At 39.9% G+C, this 27,619-nt stretch overlaps 1 protein-coding gene across 1 annotated transcript; it reads right to left on the bottom strand.

Annotated features, from left to right (window-relative positions):
- LOC128859846 (radial spoke head protein 3 homolog) lies at positions 1-27,619 on the bottom strand. Its single transcript, XM_054096961.1, has 5 exons — positions 26,658-27,619; positions 25,730-26,184; positions 8,936-9,020; positions 2,588-3,000; positions 1-2,525 (listed from the first exon to the last, which is right to left on the bottom strand). Exons 1-5 carry the CDS (start codon positions 27,312-27,314, stop codon positions 2,018-2,020), a joined length of 2,118 nt encoding a protein of 705 aa, XP_053952936.1. The 5' UTR covers positions 27,315-27,619; the 3' UTR covers positions 1-2,017.

Below are 27,619 nucleotides of genomic sequence, written 5' to 3'. Positions count from 1 at the left end.
TGTATAATAATATTTATTCGTAATATTGGTATGATAATATATTGTAACATAGAAAATTAACCATAATTTTTTTACTATAGAATTTCTCCATTTAGTTTAAAAAACATCAGTAAAATTAATTTTAATTCCAAATCATCAACTTCAATCTCAATTAGACTGAGACCCCCGTAAAAATTCATTCCGATCGACCAACAAAGTAAAAAGTTTTTCTTCAGTTTATAAGCTTTGACCGTGCATATGTATTTATATGTAAGTATATTCACATCCTCTATAATCCTCGCTATAAGCACGACGTACAGAATGCAGTTGTTAACCAGCTCTCAATGAATCAGCTGATTTGGTTACGACATGTGGGTTGTGACGGAGGGACGGTGGTGTTTACCAAAGATCTGAAATTTTGTTGGTGATTTACGAAAAAAATCAACTTAGTCTCCGCGCTTGTTACTTTGTTACCGTCTGAACCATAGATCATAGATAATAAGATGCGAAACTCTCACATTTTGTGGGAGAGCGAACCCAGAACCTCGTTTTAAGGCTTAGCAGCGTTACCACTCATGGGCTGATAAACAGCTGATAAACGAATTGGCGGGCTGCCAGAAGTAAGGCACCAAAAGTAATTCCCCCAAAATAGTTCGTTTTTCATTTGAATTTGAGTTGTGATCAACTAAGTTTGGGATATTTTGCAAACCTACTTTTGTTGACTATTTTTTAAACTATAAAAAATTAAAGGTTATCTTCGTTAATTGTTAATCGTTAGTTTTACTTTCATTTTGCTTTTACTTATTGTTATTGTTGTTTCACAAATTTGTTTTTGTTGTCCAATTTTTATTTTATATTCAAATTTTATGTAATTCTTTATAATTATGTTTTTGTCTTTATTATTTTTATGTTTCCATTATGGATGATTTCATTTAAATCTTAATTTTTGATTTTTTTTTTATTGCTTATTTATGTATTTTATACTAATTTTGTTTATTTTTATTGTATATATATATACATGTGGGTGATACAGGCTTACTTCGAAACCAAAGCACCCAACACTAAATTCGGTGACTCAGAACACAAAAAGAGTTTCGCATCTAGTCATCTATGGTCTGAACCAGGACTGATTGGACGAGTGTGAAATGAGAGCGGAGGATTCTATTGCCGTTACCCCAGCGAAATGAATAAGTTTCCATTCAAAATAAGAACTAATTGAGATCTCGTTTATTTGAAGAAATATATGTATGTATGTATATGCACAAATTCCAAGTGCAAAGAGATCAATAGACAGTGCTACTGACTTTTGGTTCATTCGTTCATATTTATACTAAGTAGGAATTGGTTAATTAGTACTTAAAAAAAACCATGTAATTTTCGATTGAATTCTGAGTGTACCCAGGCCGTGCAACATTTAATTACAATATATACTAATATATAAGCGGGAAGATAACCAGATTTTCGGTGCTTGTAAGCGGGATATACTTATAAGCAGGACGCTTATATCTTGCTTTTTAGTTTATTTAAATAGGTGAAATTTTCTTAAACTTTGTCTAATCCTTATAAGCGGGAAATGCTTATAACCGTGTTTTAAGCGAGAAATAATGTATTTGTGAATATACTCAGCCCAGCCACTGAATGATATCTGGGATTGATACTGTGAGTGCTATTTGTGGATTGAAACAGAGTAAATTTTACTTTGTTGGTCGATCATAATGCATATTTACGGTGGGCTTTTGGACTAAATCATGTCTATTTAATAAATAATATTACAATGCAATATCAATAGCTTAGTTTTCATGTTGATGATTGCCTGAGATATCTGACACGCGTGCATAATTTAATCAATGGAAATTTTTTATTAACAATTTTTTAAGATACCTGAAAACATATCTTACGTATCCACTGGTGGTATTAGCTTGTAAGATTACATGCGTAGGTTTACAGAAAAGTTGTTTCATGAAGATTACTAATTTCGTTTGTACAAAGATCGAGGATTAAGTAATTGAGCCTCATAGAAATAAACTTATTCTGATAATCACACCTTCTTCGACGAGTCATCACATTTAGTGCTCAAATCGCTCGATTCACAAGTGCACTGCTCGTCTTTCATCTCCTCTTCTATCACGTCTTCGCCACGCTCTATTAGTGTTTCCAGTGGCATTTCCTCCTTGTAACCAGCATACGCAGTAGCACGCTGCTTAATAATCTCTTGTATGATGACTGTCAGAATCTCACGCGAGTCTACGATATGTCCAACTTCTTCTGCTACTTCGACAGTCAGCCATGGAGCGACGGTCTTCATGAGATGTTCTTTCTTTGCAGCATCAGTAGCCGGTTCAAGATTGTCCAATACTTCTGGTAGTAAACCAGCAATATGGCCTTGCAATAATTTGGCAGCAGTTACGCTCTTCTGCATTTCTTCATCTAATCCCTTGGTGATAGCATCTTGTTGTAGACGGCGCACCTTTTCAGCCTGTAAGCGTAGCTCCTCAGCTTCAAGGCGGCGTAGTTCTGCTAATTCGGCTTCACGTTGGGCAAGGAATCTGCAACGAAAGCATAAATATTTATAAGGATACTCAAATGTGAAATTATCAGTTAGAAATACTCGGCTTGCTTCTGCCGAAGAGCTGTAATATCCTGTTCGTGCGCCACCTCCAAAATTCCTTGCTCAATGCAAGCATCCACTAGTATGTCGATTATAGGCTGTGCCTCAGCATCGAAGTGGAAGAGTTCGCCATCGTCAATTTCAGTGGCTGCATCAACACCAACTTTAGCCGGAACATAAGGAGGCTCTGGTGGTTTCTCGAGGAATAAATCGGTTTGTGTATCCACCGAGAACTCAGGAGGACGTTGCACCAACTCTTCCAAATATTTTTCAGTTTGAATAACTTCATGCCGACGGCCGTTGACTGGTGGAGGTGTACCAAGAACATTACGTTGATTTCGGCAAACTTTCTGCTTCCGAATGGCGTGGCGTCGACGAATCTCAGCTGCTTTATCGAAGGGATCAGAATTTTCCTTAAAGGGATAGAATAAAGAAACGAAAAGTTAACTATGTAACAGATTTGGAAAAAATATAAGGGGAAGTCGGGAAAGAATATACGTTTATATTTACACCCGTATGGCGATTCAGATACAGTAATACATATCGGAATCCGTTCGCTTGGTCAACGTTGTCATGACTTACATATGTCGTTTAAACACATATTGATCGATTCTCATCTTTTATATTTTTATATCACAAATTTTCCAATTTGGAACTTCATTCCATTTCTCATACTTTTTGACACTTGAAATGTGCTTAAATTAATATAGGTCGAAATAACTCTTAATTGCTAATTTATTTTATACTTTCAATGTGTTTATGTACATTTTTTATCATAATTTTTTTAGTACGGAATGGAATTAAGTATGCATTGTAGTAGGGGTGTGCGAATATTCGAAATTTCGAACTATTCGAAGCGAATCGAATCCTAGGATTCGATTCGATATTCGAGTCGAATATCGAATAGTTCGAAATATTCGAATGGTTTGAACTATTCGAATAGTTCGAACTATTCGAATTATTCGAATGGTTAAAATAGTTCGAACTATTCGAATAATTCGAATAGTTTAAATAATTCAGATAATTCGAATATTTAACTGAGTGCATGCTTTTTTTTATTTTTTTAAACGATTTTTCTGAAGATTTCAGGTCTAATAAAAGCAAAATTAACATGGCTTAAAGTTCATTGTTTAATCTTTGGTTAGGATATCATTATTTTTATAGAATTAGTAGTTTTAAATAACTTGATATAGGTTTTTAAATGATATCGATTCTTCTAATCGTACGTATCGATCGACACATGAAATGATTTCTATCTTAGATGAATGGTTAATCACTAATCTCTTATGCATATTACAATTCTCCACTACAGTATTGTTCTTAAACCTGTTTTCTAATTTTAATGAGTGTACATTCAAGTTTATACTTGGAAGCTACATATATCTGCTTAGGAAAGGAAAAAATAATACTAAAGTTCATGAATAAAATACCATTAATTTCATATCAAAAAAATGCCGAATGCAATTGGCTTTTCCAAACATATAGTATTATTTTACATGACAAGTGCATCTACAGCCACTATCAACGAACTATTTGGTGGTTGATGGCAACTATACTTGGAGTCCTAACTTTGTCCCGGAATCCAAGGACTAGAATTATCAAGTCTGTGAATAGTATTTTAATACTGTTTTTGAAAACGAACATGAAACTGTTGCTGAACCTCCTGTAATCAAACCCACCAAGTTTTGGGACTTCATGAAACAGCGACGAGCTAATAGAGAAGAAACAGTAACCTTGCGCCTTGAGAAAGACATTGATCAAGAACTTATTCAATATTTGTATTCAGCAGATATTGATCCTTGGGATGATCCTATTCATTGGTGGAAAAAAGAATCAGTTAAATATCCTCTCTTATCAATGCTGGCTCGACGTTATTTGCCAATTCCATCTACGTCTGTTGAGAGTGAGAGGCTGTTTTCTACTGCTGGAGACATTGTGACTGAAAAGCGCAATTCATTATCACCTGATAATGTTGCTCGGTTGTTATTTTTAAATAAAAATATAACTCGTTATGTTTGATTGAATATTATATCGAAATTTTAAATAAAATAACGCTATTCTATTTAGACACGCGAGCAAACGTATTCTTAGAAAGAAATTTTTAATTAGAAAAGTGTATTAGCTTATAATTATTTATATTGTTCAAAATGTTATTGATAAATGTTATATTCAACGATAATTAAATGATAGAAAATTTATTTTATTTTTATTATGTAGAATTACTATAATAGAATAACCTGTTTAGGATTTTATTTCTTCGGATAATTCAAATCGTTCGAATTATTCGAATATTTCAAACTATTCGGAAATTCCGAACTATTCGAATATTTCGAATTATTCGAGTATTTCGAACTATTCGAATATTTCGAATTATTCGAATATTTCGAACTATTCGATATTCGACTCGAATATCGAATCGAATCCTAGGATTCGATTCGATTCGAATCGAATGGGATTCGCACACCCCTACATTGTAGTCATATGGAATACTGAAAATTCTGTTTACTTAAATCGAGATATTACTGTAATGCTTTTTATTTCAAAGGCCTTATTTAGTTTTAAACACATATACATACAAGATGGCTGATTTACATATATAATTGATGATACGAGTACATATGTACTTTCTAACAAACAAATTACACTAACAAATTACACTACATTTTATTTATACACCCGCGTACACCCTTTTTGGGTGTTTGGCCGAGCTACTCCTCCTATTTGTGGTGTGCGTCCTGATGTTGTTCCACAAAATGGAGGGACGTACAGTTTCAAGCCGACTCCGAACGGCAGATATTTTTATGAGGAGCTTTTTCATGGCAGAAATACACTCGGAGGTTTGCCATTGCCTGCCGAGGGGCGACCGGAGGGCGAGATTCGAACCTACGTTCTCTTCTGTCTACATGTCTACATTTTATTTACATATTTTTATGTTGAAATTGTTTCTAGTCTGCGGAGTAAATATTAATACGAAAAAGAGTTACTCTAATAGGAGTCGCTCCTTGGAAATTTTCCATGTTAATAAAGTTGTAAGTAACATTTATACTATTTTACGCGGCCTACTATTTTCAGGGGTGTTTACAGCATTAAAGGCTAGAGGAAAGCTAGCTAAATATAACAGTATTTGGGTGTTTGGCCGAACTCTTCTTCCTATTTGTGGCGTGCGTCTTAATGTTGTTACACAAATGTATACCTAATATATACTAGGTTGTTCAATAAGTTTTGCGATTCGATAAGAAAAACACAATTTTATAGTTTGAAATGCACTTTATTATTCAGTACAGTCTCTCTGAGGATCAGTACACTTGTTCCAACGCGACTCTTATTTATGAATTCCATACCTGAAGTGAGAACCTGGAAGAGATGTAAAATACGCTTCACAGCTAATATCACCTCATCATTTGATGGAAACCGCTTTCAACGCATGAACTTTTTTAAGTCTGGGAAGTCGCTAGGGGCTATATCTGGTGAATACGGTGGATACTCCAACAATTCGAACTTTAATTCATTGATTTTAGCCATTGTCAAAATGATCTTGTGATGCGGTGCATTGTACTGATAAAAAATATTTTTTTTCTTTTGCAAACTGGGAATTTTTTCACGAATTTTGTCCTTTAGGTAGTCTAAAAAGTTACAATAATATTCAGAATTTATTGTTTAAGAGTTTGCAAGTAATCCACAAACAAAATCCCTTTCGCATCCCAAAAAACTGTTGTTAACCACTTCTTGGCCAATTTCAGGATACGAACTCATTTCGGAGCGGAAGAACGATTCTTTACCCTCCTGTTTTGATTTAGGATCATGGTGATAGACCCAAGTCTCATCCATAGTAATGAATCCACGCATAAAATCAACTTTATCCTTGCGAAAACGCTCAAAATGTTGCTGAGAAAGTCGCATTCGAATATGTTGTTGTTCCATTGTTAGCAAATGCGGCGCCCGTTGTGCATACAGCTTTCTGAAACCCAATACTTCATTCAAAATATTGCTTATACTGCCCAATGAGATCTCTTTCAGTCACTTGACGATTTTTCAATATGGCATCTAGTATAATATTTTTTTCTAGGATTTCTGGCGTTGTTGCTGTTTTTGGACGTCCTTGTCGTGGATCGTCTTCAATGCTTGTATGATCACGTTTAAATTGTACTAATTGATGGCGAAAAGTTCTTATACACTTTCAACATTCGTATATAAATTTCCGTTGCTTTTAGACCTTCCAAAAAAAATTCAATCCACGCACTATACGTGAATTTTCCCTTTGTAGAAAATACTGTGGCACGTCGGTACTAAATGACTTGCAATAAAAAAATGAATTGGCGATTGAAATGAAACTTCACATATGTACGTTCATATGAGGGATGTACAAACATAACAAAATTGAGTAGCAATGCCCTCTTCTATCGAACCGCAAACCTTATAGAACAACTTGGTACATATATATTATATTTTAATTATACATACATATATAGTTAAATTTTTTAGTTATTTTTTCTACATTTTTAGTTCTAAGTTTGCATTGTATAAAAATAATTGATTATGAACTTTGAAACTTTCAACGTTGATCTATTGTAACAGACTAAGAAGCCTTAATGATACAGCCTCATTTAATAATAAATAAATAACTACAAACAGAACCTCATAGGAATGAAAACTAATAATATATGAAAAGATATTGGTGACAGCTACATTTGATGCAACTAGCTGAACGTCCAACTAGTAGTAGCCAATTTAGTAGTTAAATAAGTGAAGAAGGATGCACCAACAAACAAATTATTTTATATTTTTCAGTCACGGATAAAATGGCAGAAATACACTTGTTAAAATTTAAGTATGCACCATTAAGTTTCTCTGCTTATAAAACATTTTTTTTTTCAGAAAAACGACAACGCATTTCCAGCAATAACATGGAAAAACTTCTACTAATTTATGGGGTTAGGGGTAATCAGAATTTTCAAAAAATGTTGTTTTTTTTTGCATTTTCTTAAAGTATAATATCTTAAAAATATTGTGTGAAAATTCGAAGTGAATCCGACTAATTTTTCTTTTCATACTGATTTTAGATGAAACTCCAAGGACTTGTGATGATCACCGCAAGGGACTTCTGGAGAAACGGGCTCCTCTCAAATAGCGATAACTTTTGCAATTATTAATTTTTATTTTTTAATTTTACTAAAGTCAAATCAAAACATGGTGTATTTACTATTTATTTGTTTTTGTAAAATAAAGCAGTTGACTATTAAAAAAATAATTGGAAATCATCATTTTTTCGGGCCTCTGACTATACAGGGTTTGATTGAAAATTAATGAGCCTTCCCGCGCGGAGCGTCTGCCAAGCGATCAACCGAATCGGCTGGTGGGAGAAAATGGTCGTTGGCCTTCCCCTTCCACTAGAAACCGGTCCCAGTTCGCTGGCAACAGCGGTGCAGTCAACATCGCTCCGCGCGTGAAAGCTGTTTTAAAAGTGTGTTAGGATTTTGCAGTGGCGAAAATGCAGCGATCGTTGGAGCAACGTTACTCGATCAAATTTTGCGTAAAGCTAAACAGTTTGTACCCCCAGGAAGCACTGTAAACGCGGCATTTTACAAAGAAGTGCTCCTTCGGCTGAAAACCCGCGTCGTCCGGGTTCGGCCCGACCTCGTCAACAATTGGACCCTTCATCACGACAATGCGCCGGCGCACACCGCCTTCCTCTGCACCTCTGCATTGGCCAAGATTGGGGTTCCGGTGCTTCCCCACCCTCCCTACAGCCCAGACCTGTCCCCTCCGGACTTCTTCTTGTTCCCGCGCCTGAAAGAAAGCTGAAGGGGAGGCGTTTCGGCTCCACCGAGGCGATCCAAAAAACTGTGACAGCCGAATTGAACGCGATTCCGGCGGATGAGTTTAAAAAATGTTTCCCGTAGTGGAAGGACCGCTACCAGCGGTGAATTCACGCTCAAGGGTCCTATTTTGAAGAATATTAGTTGAATAAGCCAAAAGGTTTAATAAAACTGATTAATAAAATAAAGGTCATTACTTTTCAATCAAACCCTGTATATACCAAAAATTAGCAAATTCGGTTTTAAAAAATATTGCATATAAACCGATCTCTGTTACTACGATTACCGGATTTCGGAATGCAGTTTGAATTTTGACATAACTGAAGTAAAAATCGAAAAATTAAAATATCGGAGAATAATCTCATATAATATTTTTTTACTTTTGTGCCTTTGATTATACAACCATTAAAAAGAGGTTTCCATACAAAATATTTCTTTATCTTACATTGGAGCCTTTAATCTTGGGTAGAATATTGCAGTTAAAGGATTTGAGATGGAATGTATAGCAAATGATATCAGAATTTGTGCTTACCAAAAGCTGTTGAGTACCAAATACGGATCCACGTATCACACGGCGGTCGTACATGACATTGCGGTAGGGTTGAGGCGCAGTATCTCTGTAAAAAAATAGCTTGGTTAAGTGGTTGCAAATTTTATATACAAATAGTTAGCTTCGGAAATTGTTAGTTTAGAAATATGAAAAGGCATAACTAGACTCTAAATCGATGAGTTCCAAAGGCTGTCTATTTACCATGCTGCGCATTCTTAGCAAATAAGGCATTCATTTCAAGACAACTTACGTGCGCATTCAACTTAACTTTAAGTTTACGAATTCCAATATATATCGGCTGCATGAGAACTTTCGATATCGATAACTATGATTTCACAGCTGAGAATGGCAAACTGTGTTGACATTTCTGTTCAATATGATTTAGCAAGTTAAGTCGTTTAACGCCAGAGCAACACTTCCAAAATTGAGGAAAAAATAAATATGTTCGCGCGGTTCGTAGAACACTGGCGGCATCATCGGTCTTTATTTCTTTCGAGATGATGTTATAGTAAATGGAGAATGTTATCGAGCCATGCTGGCCAACTATTTGCTTCCAAAAATTAATCCAGCAAAGCATTCCAACAAAACGGAACAACTTGCCATACAGCGCGCTTAACAATCGATTTATTGCAATATTCAAGCCACCACTGGCACTATAAGGCCAAAATTGGACTGATCGAATGGAATATTTAACTCGTTGCCGCGACGAACACATACAGGATATCATATTCAAAAAATAAATGCTTAAAATAATCTACCAAATTATGATGGTGGTGATGTTGCTGAAGAGCGAGAGTGCGAAGAGCTTGAGATGCTGGCCAACAGGAAGAACGCCCGAAAATTCTACCAGAAAGTTCGGCGGCTTACAGAAGGTTTTAAGACCGGGGCGTTTTCCTGTAAGAACAAAGACGGCGAACTGGTGACTGACGTACAGAGCAATCTTAAATTATGGAGGGAACACTTCTCGAACATATTAAACAGTGACAGCTGCGCATGTCACCGAGAAAGTGAAGATCCCGATACCCCAATCGTTGACGACGGAATTGTCGTTCCGCTACCCGATCATGACGAGGTGAGAATAGCGATAACGCGGCTAAAGAACAACAAAGCCGCGGGCACCGACGGACTGCCGGGTGAGCTATTCAAACATGGCGGCGAGGAGCTGGTAAGGTGCATGCATCAGCTTCTATGCAAAATATGGTCGGATGAAAGAATGCCTGCCGATTGGAATTTAAGTGTGCTCTGCCCAATCCATAAGAAGGACGATCCTGCAATTTGTGCCAACTACCGCTGGATTAGTCTTCTAAATATCGCCTATAAGGTTCTAGCGAGCGTATTGTGTGAAAGGCTGAAGCCCACCGTCAACCAACTGATTGGACCTTATCAGTGTGGCTTCAGACCTGGAAAGTCTACCATCGACCAAATATTCACAATACGCCAAATCTTGGAAAAGACCCATGAAAGGAGAATCGACACACACCATCTTTTCGTCGACTTCAAAGCTGCATTCGACAGTACGGAAAGGAGTTACCTGTATGCCGCGATGTCTGAATTTGGTATCCCCGCAAAACTAATACGGCTAAGTAAGATGACGTTGCTCAACACCAGCAGCGCCGTCAGAATTGGGAAGGACCTCTCCGAGCCGTTTGATACCAAACGAGGTTTCAGACAGGGTGACTCGCTGTCGTGTGACTTCTTTAACCTGATGTTGGAGAGCATCGTACGAGCCGCAGAACTTAATCGCTCAGGCACAATTTTTTATAAGAGCGTACAATTGCTGCCGTATGCCGATGATATTGACATCATCGGCCTTAACAACCGCGCTGTTAGTTCTGCCTTCTCCAAACTGGACAAAGAGGCAAAGCGAATGGGTCTGGTGGTGAACGAGGACAAAACGAAGTACCTCCTGTCTTCAAACAAACAGTCGGCGCACTCGCGTATCGGCACCCACGTCACTGTAGACAGCTATAATTTCGAGGTTGTAAAAGACTTCGTCTATTTAGGAACCAGCATTAACACCGATAACAATGTCAGCCTTGAAATCCAACGTAGAATATCTCTTGCCAACAAGTGCTACTTTGGACTAAGTAGGCAACTGAGCAGTAAAGTCCTCTCTCGACGAACAAAACTAACACTCTACAAGACTCTCAACATGCCCGTCCTGACATATGGCGCAGAAGCTTGGACGATGACAACATCCGATGAAGCGACGCTTGGAGTGTTCGAGAGAAAGATTCTGCGTAAGATTTTTGGACCTTTGCACGTTGGCAATGGCGAATATCGCAGACGATGGAACGATGAGCTGTATGAGCTTTACGACGACATAGACATAGCGCAGCGAATAAAGATCCAGCGGCTACGTTGGCTGGGTCATGTCGTCCGAATGGATACAAACGCTCCGGCTTTGAAAGTATTCGATGCGGTACCAGCTGGTGCTAGCAGAGGAAGAGGGCGGCCTCCTCTGCGTTGGAAAGATCAGGTGGAGAAGGACTTGGCTTCACTTGGTGTGTCCAACTGGCGCCGGTTAGCACGAGAAAGAAACGACTGGCGCGCTTTGCTAAACTCGGCCAAAATCGCGTAAGCGGTTATAGCGCCAATTAAGAAGAAGAGAAGATGTTGCTGTTTATATTTATGCTGTTATGTTTTAAATTGTTTCTTGACGTCGTTGTCGTTATGTATATAGTATATTAATAGGACTATGAATAAGTTCGTGCGGTTTTACAACAGATGGCGTAACTTGATTATTATTCCATCGATCCACATTTCCAAACATTCATTGGAGAGCTACTGTCGTAAGGCACAAACGTCAGTATAAGTTTTTTATTTGAAGCGTAAACAACAATATTTTTACCACACTTGAAAATGTCGAATTTCGTGCCAAATAATGTGTTTTTGCGGGGAATTCTTCTTCATTATTTTAATATGAAGAAAAAAGCAGCCGAAAGTCATCGTATCTTGGTGGAAGTTTATGGTGAGCATGCTCTATCTGAGCGAACGTGCCAGAAGTGGTTTGCACGCTTTAAAAGTGGTGATTTTGGCTTGGAAGACGAAGAACGCGAGGGTGCGCCGCCAAAGTTCATGGATACCGAATTGGAGGAATTGCTCGATCAAGATCCGGCTCAAACGCAAGAAGAGGTTGCAAAAACTTTGGGAGTTGATCAATCAACCATTTCCAAACGTTTAAAAGCCATGGGAATGATCCGAAAGGTAGGCCATTGGGTGCCGTATGAATTGAAGCCAAGAGACGTTGAACGCCGTTTTATGGCATGCGAACAACTGCTTCAACGGCACAAAAGAAAGGGTTTTTTGCATCGAATTGTGACTGGCGATGAAAAGTGGGTCCATTACGACAATCCAAAACGTCGGGCAACGTATGGATACCCTGGCCATGCTTCAACATCGACGTCGGCGCAGAATATTCATGGCCTGAAGGTTATGCTGTGTATCTGGTGGGACCAGCTGGGTGTTGTGTATTATGAGCTACTGAAACCGAATGAAACGATTACGGGGGATGCATTCCCATGGCAGCCGGTTCTACGTTACCGGAATGACTCGGGTTTTTATTCCCGACCAAGGGCTGCCGCCCCAGTACACTAGCCCTGTCTAGTGCACCGTATTTTACCCAAAACCTTTCGTCACAGGAGCAACTCATTGCAGCCAGTTTGCTCCAAATACTTCTCTTCCGGGCTGGCGTCGAACCCAACCCCGGACCTGAAGTATTTTACTGCTGCATTTGCCACAAACGGCTCCACCCGAACTCCACCTCGGTTAGGTGTAACCAGTGCAACGGGTGGTGCCATCTTAAGACCTGTTCAGGCCTTAAGACTCACAGGGAGTGGTCCACAAGGTATGTGGCCACGTGTTGCTCCCGCCCACAGGCGGTCACCGCCTCTACGGCGACACTGCCCTCAGTGCCGGCACATCACACTGCCGCCACTAACAACACCTCAACGGCCAGGAGCCCCCAAGAGCAACACGACTCCCTCTCCAACCCACAACCCTCCTGCCCCAGTGCGGGGACAAACCAGCAGCTCTTGGTCCCCCGCACAGTCTGCTCCGTGTGCCAGACCGTAGTACCTCGGAACCTGACAACTGTCCAATGCAGTTCTTGCAGTGGCTGGTGTCACTTTCGGAGGTGCTCCGGCCTGCACACCACCCGTGAGTGGACACGCGACTACGTTGCCCCCTGCTGCAGAGCTCTGCACCCGCAACCGCCCCCCGTGGCGCGGCCACCCGACAACATCAGGCCACTCCCCATTTTGCGGAACGCACAGCAGGACCAACGCAGACAACATCACGCATCCCTCACCCCCCGAATTACGACGACCCTCCCGCGAAGCTTCAAGCTTTTGCAACTAAACTGCAACGGACTAACGAGTAAGATTGACGAGATAGTCGACTTCATGAGTCGGTTCGGAATTAAGATAGCTGCGGTCCAAGAGACAAAACTGCACGCTAGCTCCCCCCTGATTACCAGGGACGGCTATAACGTGCACCGAAAGGACCGCGAGCGAGACAACGGTGGTGGCCTAGCGTTCATAGTACACCATTCAGTGCAGTATCGTCTTATTGATGAAGGCATCGACCGCAGGGACAGCACCTTAGAACGTCAAGGTATAGCTGTCCGGTCAGGCGATGCCGAGCTCGAAATTTACAATATTTATATACCCCCTGTCACCTGCTGCCCGGCAGGATATCTCCCCGATATTGGTGCGCTCATCAAGGGAGAAAACCGATTGGTAGTAGGTGACTTTAACGCGCATCACGATCTTTGGCATTCAAGCCTGCCAAATGATCGTAGGGGACAGCTATTGGCAGAGCAGATAGACGATTCGACGTTCAGCACTGTAAACGACGACGCCCCCACTAGGGTAGTGGGCAATTGTAGCAGCTCGCCTGACATAACAATTGCTAGCGCTGGACTGATAAATAGCATAACCTGGCGACCTATGCTATCGCTTGCATCAGACCACTTGCCCATTATCATCTCGATCGAGAGACCCGCCGATTTTGTTTCCGCGGATCACCGGTCATATATCAACCTTAACAAAGCTGATTGGACCAGATTCGCGGAATTTACTGAGAACATCTTCGCAGCCCTACCCACTCCCACCGATGTGCGCGCAGGCGAACGCGCACTCCGCAAGGCGATTACAGCCGCCGCGGCTCGCTTCATACCTGCTGGACGGATCCGGGAATTACGTCCCAATTTCCCAGCCGAAGCAGCCGTTATGGCAAACGAGCGTGACCGTCTACGCCAGGCCGATCCCGGGGATCCTCGTATAAAGGATCTCAATTTGGAGATCCGGCAACTGGTCACCCAACATAAGCGGACCAAATGGGTAGAGCATCTGAAGTCCTGTAACTTCACCTCTGGTGTGAGCAAGCTCTGGTCCACCGTAAGGTCCCTGTCGAACCCGACGAAGCACAACGACAAGGTGGATATCACCTTCAACGGTCGTACTTCGTCGGACCCGAAGAGATGCGCGAGCTATTTTAGCCGGCAATTTATATTGCATCCTCCGGTCGACAGATCCAAACGTTGTGCCACCAGACGGCTGCACAAACTGCCCTACAACAGTGCACCGCTTACTTTCACCAGCGACGAGGTTCAGGGGGCCATCAAACACATGAAACCATCAAAAGCCATTGGCCCCGACGGACTAAACATGCTGATGCTGAAAAAGCTGGGTCCATTGGGAGTAGAATATCTCACAAAGGTCTTCAACCTGTCTATGGCCACTCTCATCATTCCTGATAAGTGGAAATTAGGGAGAGTGGTCCCACTGCTGAAGCCTGGGAAACCCGCCAACCAAGGGGAGTCTTATCGTCCGATAACTCTCCTTTCCCCAGTAGTGAAGACACTTGAGGCCCTTCTACTCCCACTCCTCACTCAACACCTGACTCCAGCCCCACACCAGCATGGTTTCCGTAGAGTGCACAGTACCACCACGGCACTCACCGTCATAAACACCCAGGTAAACCGCGGCCTTAACCAAAACCGCCCCTGCGAGAGGACTGTCCTAGTAGCGTTGGACCTACAAAAGGCTTTCGACACAGTCAGCCACGCCACGCTACTAGATGACATTTTACAGTCGACACTCCCGCCAGGGCTGAAGAGGTGGACCGCGAACTACCTGAGTGGTCGTCACTCGTCGGTAGTATTTCGAGACCAAACCTCAAAACAGAGAAAAATAAAGCAAGGAGTACCGCAGGGTGGTGTCCTTTCACCCTTGCTTTTTAATTTCTATATTTCGAAACTCCCCCAGCCACCAGAGGGAGTCTCACTGGTCTCATATGCCGACGACTGCACGATAATGGCGTCGGGCAATGACATTGATGGCCTATGCTCAAAAGTAAACGACTACCTCGCCAGCCTTTCTCGCTTCTTCACTGCGAGAAACTTAAAACTTTCTCCCACTAAATCCACGGCGACCCTATTTACCGCCTGGACAAAGGAGGTCAAGCTGCCACTTCAGGTACACGTCGACGATACCCCAATTCCGACGATAAACAACCCCAAAATTTTGGGAGTCACCTTTGACAGCTTGCTCTCCTTTTCGGCGCACACAACCGCTATTGCAACGAGAGTACAGAATCGCAACAAGGTCCTCAAGTCGCTTGCCGGCAGCACTTGGGGCAAAGACAAAGAAATGTTGCTGTCGACTTTCAAAGCAATAGGCCGACCGGTTCTGAACTATGCCGCGCCTGTCTGGTCGCCTGGAACCAGTGATACGCAGTGGACGAAGCTTCAGACCTGCCAGAATACTGCCATCAGGACCGCGACAGGATGTCTCCTGATGTCCCCTATCTACCATTTACATGACGAGGCGCACATGCTCCCGGTTAAGGAGCATAACAAAATGCTCGGCAAGCAGTTTCTGCTTGGGTGTCACCGTAGGCCTCACCCATGCAGACACCTGCTCGAGCCTGAGCCACCTCCCAGGCACATCAGGAGACACTTCCTCAACTACGTGGACGAGATCCAGGACAAAACGGACAGACCTCTCCAGGATCGGACAGTATACAGACAGGCTATGAACGACATTCATCGGGAGACACTTACCACCTTCCTAAGCTCCCGACCCCCGAATGCCGTTATCGGAGTCCAACCACCACCCATCGCAGACGAAGAGCTCCAGCTTCCTCGAGAGTCCCGCGTAATCTTGGCACAACTACGTTCTGGATACTGTAGCAGGTTAAACTCCTACCTATCCAGAATCGACCCCGACATACTAAACATATGTCCTGCATGTGAAGGTACCCCGCACGACACTAACCACCTCTTCACATGCCCCATCAAACCCACTCATCTAACACCTCTCTCCCTCTGGACCCAACCCGTCGAAACTGCCAGTTTCCTGGGCCTACCGTTAGATGAGCTAGACGAAGACGACCGGTAATTTACACTACACTGACAGGGCGAAGATACTGCTACAACAACAACAACATTACGGGGGATGTCTACCGACGACAATTGATGCGTTTGAGCCGAGCACTGCGAGAAAAACGGCCGCAATACGCCGATAGACACGACAAAGTTATTTTGCAACATGACAATGCTCGGCCACATGTTGCACAAGTGGTCAAAACATACTTAGAAACGCTCAAATGGGATGTCCTACCCCACCCGCCGTATAGTCCAGACCTTGCGCCATCCGATTACTATCTCTTCCGATCGATGCAACATGGCCTGGCTGACCAGCACTTCCGGAATTACGATGAAGTCAAAAAATGGATCGATTCGTGGATTGCGGCAAAACCGACCGAATTTTTCACAAAGGGAATCCGTGAATTGCCAGAAAGATGGGAAAAAGTAGTAGTAAGCGATGGACAATATTTTGAATATTAAATTTGTAACCATTTTACGTCAATAAAGTTTCAAATTTCGAAAAAACCCGCACGAACTTATTCATAGCCCTATTATATAGGCTTAATTGTTATGTTAACTTTTCCGATTTCATAAAATTGAATTCTTAAAATATTGTAATAACAGGAGACTTTAAAAGCAACTTGCTCGTAGATAGTGATCTAAGATTGAGTATGGAATCCTTAGGCCTACAATCGACTAATATTTCCAGGCCGACGCATTTTACACACATTAGCATCAATCTTTTCGAAATGAGTAACTTTCAAGACCCAGTTTACTACAACCAAGACTAGTTACCAGGCATCTCAAAGCATAACCCAATATTCTTAACTAATGATTTCCAAACATCGACACACCAAATTATTTTTCACACCGAGACTTTAGAAACATTGACTTTAATTTGCTTACAGTAAATCAATTGACGAGCAGACCCGATTATTGCAGGCACATATTAATTTCCTTTTTGGCAAATTTCTTCCACTTAAATATAAAATTGTACCAAACCACTTTTATCGACATTCATTCTGTCAATAAAACTGAAATTAATTGTTAAATCATCAAAATTTATTTTTTCGCCAACGATTAGTCCAGGCATCAAAGCACATTTTAAACGCGTTTGAAGAGATCTTCTTCAGCTCAGAAAAGGAAAAAGTTACAGGGGGCTGAATCCGGTGGTTGTGGCGTTATCATGGTGCAAGATCCATGAGTTTTCTTTCCACACATTGGGCCGTTTCCTACGCACATTCTCTTTCAAACGTCGCATAACTTCCAAATAATATTATTTACCTATTTACCGTAGAACCATTTGAAACGAATTCCAAGTACACTACACCATGATAATAAAAGAAAACGAGTAGCTTGACTTTCACTTTTGGCCGACTTTGACGTGGTTTTTTGAGTTTCCGCTCATGTGGATAACTGCAGTCAACCGCCTGTTGACTGGTTTGCATGTCAAACTCATATACACACGTCTAATCACCTGTTATGATGCGCTGGATGAACGTTGGGTCCGAATTCACTTGCTCAACCATGCCTTCAGTCACCTCCTTCCGATGAATTGTTTGAAAGAAATTCAACTCCCTTGAAAATGTCGCGGTTTTGAATTTGACACTCTAAAAATCGGGTTTATTTCAGTTTTTTAATCGAAAAATACGAAATAATTGAAATAATAATATTATTCTTGCACAGGCGATAGCCATTGATATTGTGACCAACATATTAAAATTTCAGACGGTTAGGTAGGACGAAAAAAGTAGTTTTGAGATAATTGAGTTTAATGTTTGGAGAGTGAAAAACGCGATCATTGATGCCGCCGCGTGACGAATCTGACTCTACCTGCTAAAACGGCTGTAGAATCGAAAATGCAGGGAATATCCTTCCAAAAATTTGACAGTATATTCGAAATATAAAAAAAAAAATCGATTTTTGAAAACTCTAGACCACTGGGACCCCTTAAATGCCAAAAACAAGCTAATTGACAGATCACGCTCAAACTCTCCGACACTATAGAGGATAGTTGCACCAGCACTCCAGCACAAAAAAAGTAGACACATGTGTAGCGAGCGCTTTTGAAATGAACAATTCCCAATATTTTTTGACAGAATTATTTGAATGCTTATTTTATTTTATACTATCTGTACCCGGCGCGCGTTGCTACGCCAACAACTAAAATAAATTTAAGAAAAATAACTTTAAAGAAAAATCAGTACACAAATATTCAATTCATTCTAAACCACTGCTATTCTGCAGCGCCACCTGGTGGCGAGTGGCATCAATGAGCATATTCTACAAACCTTCTCCGTGGAAGAATACATATATGTATATACCAATTTTTATAATAATCGGTCCAGTAATTTTTGAGTTCATCGACGACATACAGACAAACATTCGTTTTTATATATAAGAAAAAGAAAATTTATTTGTGAAGTTTAAAGTGGCAGTTTTTTTTTCTACTATCACAATTCCATAAAATACTACTTTTATATGTTATAACTTCTAGCTGACTAGAAACTTCAACATTTCGTTTAGTCAGAGAGCGTTGATTCGATAGAGAAGGTTCAGTCGTGGCCCGTTCGTCATTTGGGGGTAACAGAACCAGTAATATCCCTCAAAATAGTTTGTAAAATGTTCACTACAATTTAAGAGGAAAACATGGAAAATAACAGGGTGAAAGCTGAAATTAAATGTACTTGAGTATGCTTACATTTGATGTTACATATGAGTCTGTTCTAATTTTAAGCTTTTTTTAATATCTACTACTTTTACGCATTCAATAATATTTCATTTTGTCTCTTTATTTTCCTCCTAAATTTATATCATTATTCAGAATTTATTCAATAAAATTAAAAGCGAATAATATTTTTAATTCAAGACTAGTTACCAATTTCGATAAAAATTATTTAGACATGCATTCGTTACAATATCTTTAAATTCCTTCAACCAAATCATATGCATAGGTGAACATATAGTATATGACATATCTACATACAAATATGGTATGGATCTTATATACAAATGTATGCATGCGGCGGTGCAATTGCCGTAGCAAAAATATTTGTAACACATGCGCTGAGAGTTCCTGGGCTTAACACATACCATAGATGGTACCAGTTTTATTGCACTCACTCATTTTCAGTTAGTTCTTACCTTAAAAAATCAACTGTTAAAATTTCATGATATTCTATTCATTAGTTCATTATTGTGCTAAGAGTGACGATACTTTTGTTTTTTCCAAAATAATGGATCAAAAAGAAATTCGTGCTTTAATTTTGCACTGCTTCTTGATGAAAAAAATTGCGTTCAAACGAAGCAATGGCTTGAAAAGTATTATGAGGACTCCGCTGCATCAGAAGCAATAATAAAACGACGGTTTGCTGACTTCAAACGTGGCCGTAAACGTAAACCAAAAAACATAAAAAAAAATCACAAAATGGTTTTGAATGGGCGAAAAGTGAAGTTGCGTGAGTTAGCTGACATCGTAAAGATATAATATATATAATATGTTAAAGAACTGTTGGTTTCATATTGCATGAGCATTTTACTATGAAAAAGCATTGTTCAAAGAGGGTGCCGCGCTTGCCATGGTTTTGTTTCATCAAGACAAAACAATGGCAAAACTATATGAATTGAACTTAGAATTGCTCCCATATCCACCGTATTCGCCAAGTTTGGTTCCCAGCGACTACTGGCTGTTCACAAACCTTAAAAATGCTCGCCGGTAAGAAATTTCGCTCGAATGAAGAGGTTATCGCTGAAACTGAGGCCTATTTTGAGGCAGAACATAAATCGTTCTATAAAAGTAATATTGAAATGATAGAGTGGAGCTGGAATGATTGCGTTTTTCTTGATGGAAATTATGTTGATGAATAAAGCTAATTTTGAACGAAAAAAGAGGTTGTCTGTAAAGTCGGTTCACTGACGATAGTTTAACTTGACAACGTCATAAGAAAATACTGATGTAATGGTTGCAATTTTCAAAACAATGCAATGACGAAACATTTATCAATACACTTTACACTCGAAACACCCCCTTTCATTTCCTACTTTTCCTATCATCTCCTATTCTCAACAGAGAAATGTAATGAACCATTGCACACAGGAAGAAGGCATATGCAAATAAAAATATGTGAATTTATATATATATGCACATATACATACATATATATGCTCACTCAAGTAGGAGAGAGCCAGATGTCGAACGTTGCCGAATGCGGGGGCTTATTGTGCTCTGTCGTTTGTTCCGCGCTCTCGCTTGCAGCTCAAGCAAGGTAACGACGCATGAGCAAGATAACGACGCATGAGCAAGATAACCACGCATGAGCAAGATAACGACGATTGGGCAAGATAACGACGAATGAGCAAGATAACGACGATTGAGCAAAATAACGACGCATTTTTTCGTGCGTGCAGCCAGCTAAATCGAATTATAAGACGTTATCACGTCAAAAAAATATATACATGATTCAATTATAAAAGGATAGGTAAGTAATGGCAAGGGAATTTTGACATTCTCTTATAAAAATTTGCTTTTACTCCCTTCCTGCTTAAGGGAGTGAAAGAGTACGCAAAGGCTAATTAATACTGTAATAAAAATTAAAAGAAAAATTAAGCATATTGCTAAAAACGAAGCAGCAGAAAAATTATCGTTTTCTTTTAATTCAAATGTAGTATTTATTTAAAAATACATTTGATACATATCTCATAATACACAATGCACGATATTTTATATACTTCGTGCTGTCATAAGTTCTGTTACAAGTTAGGTCCGTTATAAATATGAAATTATAATACTTTTTTTTTTAATGAAGTTAGTTTTATTTAATCATGTAAGTATTAAAAAATAAAATTTTAAGTTTTCATTCGAAATGGTTATCATTTGCTTTTACACAAGCCTTCAAACGATTACGCCATTCAGCTATTGCAGCACGCACGGTTTCCATGGATATTGCGTCGGTGCTCGAGCCACAAAGATTGTTTGAGACTCTCCAAATTTCTGTGAGATCCTCGACAGGCCATTTTCTCCAATTCTGACCACAAAATGTAGTCCAATCGATTCAGATCTGGACTTCCAGACGGCCAAACTACTGCGGCTATGAACCCAGGAATATTGTTTTTTAGTCACTGCTGGTTGGTTTTTGCCTTATGGGCTGGAGCGAAGTTTTGCTGGAACGTTTTGCCAACGCTCTCCATTGAAAAGAGTACTACTCAACTACTTCACCACGACTTCTAGGACATCCTCCTGGTACACTTTTTCCTCGGGTTTAACCCCTTTTTCGCGGAAATGGAGAGATGTAACGCCTTTATAACACACTCCTCACCACACCATTACGGAGCGTTGCGTCTTTAGAAGTTTTCGCATAGATTTTGCCGTTTTGCTTAATAAACACTTCTTCAACAGTGAACATTTTCTCATCTGTGAAAAGAATATTTTCATGGCCTTTAACCGCGTGCCACCGAAGAAGCTGCTTGTATCTATCGAATCTAATTCTTTTCAAGCGCGTGGTCAAAAGATGACCAGTTGAACGACGGAGCGCTATCACGTGGAGATCATATATAATTAGTCTTGACATGGATTTGGTCGATACATTCATTTCCCTGGACATGATTTTTTGCTTTCTAAGAGGATTTCTACGAATTTTTTCCCGAACGGATTTATAGCTGTACTGGTTCGAACCACGCAAGGACGACTTCTGTTTCAGTCTGTCACTTCAGACGTTTCGGAAAAACGATTGATCGTGCGGTAAACAAACGTTCGCGAAATATTAAGTTTTTTCAGCAGTTTGTAAAACTTATTTGCACTTTTACCACCCTTAAGTAATGCAATCACTGCAATGCGTTCTCTTTTTATACCTTACTCATATACTTATATACATAGGTACATACATATATTAAGTCGAAATTTCCGTTTGGTGGTCAGATGTCCCATGCAATTACATAAGGGTTTTCCAATAAGAGGTGTTATTTTGGTATTCAAAGAAAAATGCTATTTTTTAATAGAAATGATCGAATGTTTATTTCATTATAAAGAGGAAGGTATGCCATTAATTGTGGAAAATAACATCAGGCAAATGACCACCACGACCACGCTTACAGGACAATATCCTTTTCATGAAATTTTCCATAACCGAATTGCAAAGTGGCTGCCCTATGGCCTCGATAGCCTCACGAATTCCATCTTTGAGGTCTTGAATCGACCCTAGGCTATTGGCGTAGACCTTCTCTTTTACGTGGCTCCAAAGAAAAAAGTCAAAAGGTGGTAAATCTCAAGATCTCGGTGGCCAATTGTGATCACCTCTTCGAGAGATAACACGGTCCGGAAACTTTTCCCGTAAAGGATCAATGGGTGGCACATAGCGCCGTCTTGTTGAAAATAAACGTTGTCCAGATCAATACCACCCAATTCCGCCATAAAAAATCGTTAATCATCTCTCGATAACGCAATCCATTCAACTGTAACACTTGTTATTGGAAAACCCTGTATATAATTGGAGCTTACACCCTTTACCGAAAAATAATTTTAAATGAATCGATTTCCGAAAAGCTGGCCACCATGGTATGTAAAACACAACTAGAAGCATTTAAGTGGGCTATGCTAAGAAATGGATTTTCATGAGTATTCGAAATTCGAATTCGTCCATTCCCTGATAAAGTTAGGCTTACCTTTTTGTGTATGTGTTGAAATTTTTGTTGCTAAAACTCACCACGTTAGTGTTTCTGACCCAGAGTTCCTATATGCAGCCAAGGGTCATTCCTTTGCTCAGGAATGCCACTAAGTTAGCTGAAGCATATTTCGAAAGCTTCAAGTTAATCTAAACTACTTTCAGAATCTTCTTGGGAATTTTCCACCGATCCCATTTTCCCCAACAGATTATTGACATCGTTTATTTCGTCTAGGTCTTCGTCTGGATTGGTCGTTTTAAATATCTTCAGCTGGGCTTTCGTTAGGTCAAACCTTAGCTTTTTGTCAGCTTCTAGTACCGGTAGGCAAACGACGTTGAGCTGCCACACAAATGTCATGTTGCTCTACCTTGATTACTGTCTTTTTCGAAGTGCATTAAGAGCCCTGCATCTCTGCGCTCCATTACTGGCGACCAAATAAAAGCACGAGGCGGGAAAGTGATGTCCTTTCCATTTCTATGAGACATTCCTTGACCAGTCGCCACAGATCGAATAATACCACGTCCACTATTAATATGTTAAGACTAAATTTCCGTCCGACCGTCTATAGCTCTTATTATCTATGAGTTTATTTTATTTCAAAAATTAACAACCAGTCCTGATTAAATTTTAATAAAATATGCCCGGGGATAAAAGCTTCGGTCCGAACCGAATTTAGTTCTTCCTTACTTGTTATTTATTATTATTGTCATACAAGGTAATGTTCTTTAAATGAACACAATTGTGTATTTCAAAGCCACGGGAGCCGACGGACTGCCTGCTGAGCTATTCAAACATGGCGGCGAGGAGCTGGTAAGGTGCATGCCTCAGCTTCTATGCAAAGTATGGTCGGATGAAAGCATGCCTGCCAATTGGAATTTAAGTGTGCTCTGCCAAATCTATAAAAATGGTGATCCTGTAATCTGTACCGCCTATAAGGTTCTAACGAGTGTATTGTGTGAAATGCTGAAGCCAACCAGCAACCAACTGATTGGACCTTATCAGTTTGGCTTTAGACCTGGAAAGTCTACCATCAACCAAATATTTGCAATACGCCAATCTTGGAAAAGACCCATGAAAGAAGAATCGACACACACATTTTAAGAAAAAAGCAATTTCGCAAGGAAATAAAATTGCCAAATAACAGCGAAACTGCCCTAAATATATTTAAATGCCCATATTAAAAAACACATGAAATGTTCGACAAGTAAAGGCGAAAATTAAACAGATTATTACAGGTACCGGATGTACTCGAAGTGTAACCAACTGCAGACCGCTCGCGCAGCTGATGCACGGCCATCAGCTGTCCGTTAGTTGGCTAAATGATAGTTCAGAGTATAATTTACAGGCGGAAGGAAGCGTTTTGCCGAGTGTAAGCGCGAAAAAAGACAATCAGTAATGGATTTCAAACGTAATAGTGTGATTGGTCACGTGAAATGGTTCAAAAAGTGAAAAAGTGAAATGGTTCAAAAAGTGAAGAAGCGACTTGAGTGAAATCCCCGACGAAATGCCAACCAAATGGCGAAAGAGCTGAAAAATGATTTCAAAACAAGCCTTACAAGATCAAAAAGGCACATGATCTCTCACCGAAGCAGCAAAAAGTCTGACTTGAGAGAGCGAAAGAGTTGCTTCGCCTGGGCGAAAGCGATAATTTGCGTACATTGTGTTCTCTGACGAGAAAAATATTTCAAATTGAGCAATTCGTAAACTCCCAAAACGATAGGGTTTATTTGACCGTTCTTCCACAATTTGAGTCATCGCACAGGCAATATAACCGCAGATGGGCGCTCTCCAATCGTTTTCATCTAGCCTGGCGTCAAGGTAAATGCGAAATATTATCGGGAAAGTATTTTGAAGGTTACTTTGAAACCGTGGGCAGACAAACATTTCGGTGGCAGACCATGGACCTTTCAACAGGACACGGCACCGTCTCACAAAGCTCGTTTCTGGACTGTATCTAGGCCATAGTCAAGTCAAGAGGTGTTATATCAAGCCAAAGTAAATTGATTCTTAATTTTGTATTGTTTTCACACATTTTTTACTTTGAATTGAATAAAAGTAATTTTCCAAACTAAATTTAAGGCCTTTTTAATTGGTTACACTTCGGGAGCCGGACCCTGTATTTCACCTTTATTATTCCTCCATTATTGTATACATAGACTAGGATATACAATATGAAGATAACAATTCTTATAGTGCAATATTATGTATGAGTTAATGAAATTATTAAAACAGAACATTTCTATTTGTTTCCATTTAATCATGGATTGAAAATTAAGAAAGGTCGAATGGAAATTTCAGCCAATAATTGTATCGAAATAGCCAAAGCGACAAACAAAATTAATTAAGAAAATTCTACCAGCAACAATGCCTGTTTTTAGTGGATTCTACTATAAGTCAAGACACATTGAACAAGTAGCAACAGTAGAGCAAAAACAATAATATTAATTACTTTTAATCCTCATAATGTCAAATTCTATAAGCTAAGATTGAAGATTTAGAGTATTTTTTTTAAATAAATGTGAAAATTTAGAGACCAAATAAATAGAAGAAAATCAAATCAACTGCTCTGCTGCTACTACCTGTTCAATGTGCCCTGCTTTAAGCACATTCGAGACCTTTTTGTTTCTTTCATAATGCTAATGACACGTATGAGTATACAAGGAAGAGAGAAATTTCAACTAAAATTCAGTGTGGCGAAATACTGTGCTCAAATATATGTAAATTTGGTTGCCTGGGTCGATGATTACCTTTTTGCGCGACGTTGCTGAATTTGTTCCTTAAATTGTTGTTTAGTTAGCTGTACACCACCCGTTAAAGAGTACCGAAATGGAGGAGGCGACAGACCGCCCCGCGTACCATTTAAAGTCGCAGCGCTCGAAGCCGAAGTCGCAGTCACATTTCCATATAGTTTCGAATTCGGATGAACATTATTCAACGTAGGGCGCTTTAACTTTGTCATGGACACCTTATCGCCTGTAGCTATCGTTGTTGACGCTACCGAGCCGTTATGAAGTTTGCCCTTGCCAGTGACGGGAGCGACGACACCGCTACTAGTTAACACCATCGGGTGCGAGGAATATGCATAGATGTGTGGTTTTAGAAACCATGGTATGGGTGGCTCTTTGGGGGGCGGTAAAAACACACCAGAGGGTACTGTAGTGATGAAGAGAGGACGTTTGACAACTTGGTCTTGTGGACTTGCCTAGGAATGTATGTGAATTAGGTGAAAGTATAAATCATATTTTTGGAACCATTTAAACTCGAGAGGAATATTTGAGAAGTGCCATATACCTTTAATTTGTTCATAAATCTATAAAGGGAGCTGCATTTCTTATTTGCAAATTTTTTGTACGGTTTGGTTTTTTTGAATTTTTATTTATTTTGTGAAAGAAAGGTTTGCGCTGATAACTCAGGAACAACTAAAAAACGAAATTCGTAGTAGAATTGATAAAATTGAGTTATCACTAAGCCCTTTATCAAATATATAACCTCCCTGCCTGAACTCTTTACTATTGTAGAAACTTCAGAACATTTGAAATAAATATTTCAATGATTTACTAAGATTCTATGCTTAAAGAATAAAACTCTGAGTGTCGGAGTATATGTCGTTGTTAGGAGTATATGACATTTCTCTTTAATAATATTTCTCAATGTTTACATAGGAAAGTTCCCTACATTTGAAGAATGTCTAGACTTGGTCCACACATCTGCAGCTGTTGTATAATGCAGATTACGTAGTTTCCGATTCAATTCATCTCTCAACTGTTCAACATCTTCGTCGCTTGTCCTCCCCGGGGACGAGTGGGTCATTTTCTTCGAGGAGAAGGAGGAGGAGAAATAATTTTTTTGATAATGTGATTGCTGCTGTGACAATGGTGTATTTTCGTCAGTTGCCTCATTCTGGCGAGTATGCCGCGCCAATTCTGGCTTCTCGAAGCGACGTATTGGGCGCACAATTGCGTTGGGCTTACCACTATCAAACTGGTTCGACGGATCGTCGTTGTTGAGGACGGTAAAGGCTGTGATTGGTTTATAAGGATATATATTTATGGGTTGGGAGCAATCGATACGATTATCAAAGGTGTTGGTATGTAGCGGAGGTCGGTAGGTGGTAGCGAAAGAGAAATTTTGGGTGCGCACAGTAGGGATTGTGCTGCTGTTCAACTCCGGTATTGCGACAATTGTAGGGGCCTCATTGGTTACATCATTGACCACGGTGGTGTTGGTACTGCTATTGCTTCCAGCGTTGGGAGTGGGGTGAGTTTCTGTTACAGAAGAATTTGAAGGGAAGTGCTCAGGATTTGTGACATGAGATTGTCTCTCAAATTTCATAATTTTTTGGCAGCTCTTAACAATATCGGCTTCAAAACTTTGAGAATGCAGTTATCACTATTTCAACATTGAGACGATTGGAAAAATAACACACTTCAACTTGACTCTTTTGTTGTCCGAGAAATTATACACACTTTCACAAAAGGTCTTAGGTCACTTCGTTGTGCCAGCAAATCGATAATCAAGCTTTTACTTAGCTAAACGAATAAAATAATTTCAACGACACAGCGGCGAAATACATGTGCGTACCGATTATTTACAACGTTCCCGTTGCCACTAGTACACGTTTAAATACGGGCGTACGC

Source organism: Anastrepha ludens, chromosome 4 (assembly GCF_028408465.1).
Source record: "Anastrepha ludens isolate Willacy chromosome 4, idAnaLude1.1, whole genome shotgun sequence".
Taxonomy (NCBI): Eukaryota; Metazoa; Arthropoda; class Insecta; order Diptera; family Tephritidae; genus Anastrepha; species Anastrepha ludens.
This window is presented reverse-complemented; position numbering and strand designations above follow the sequence as displayed.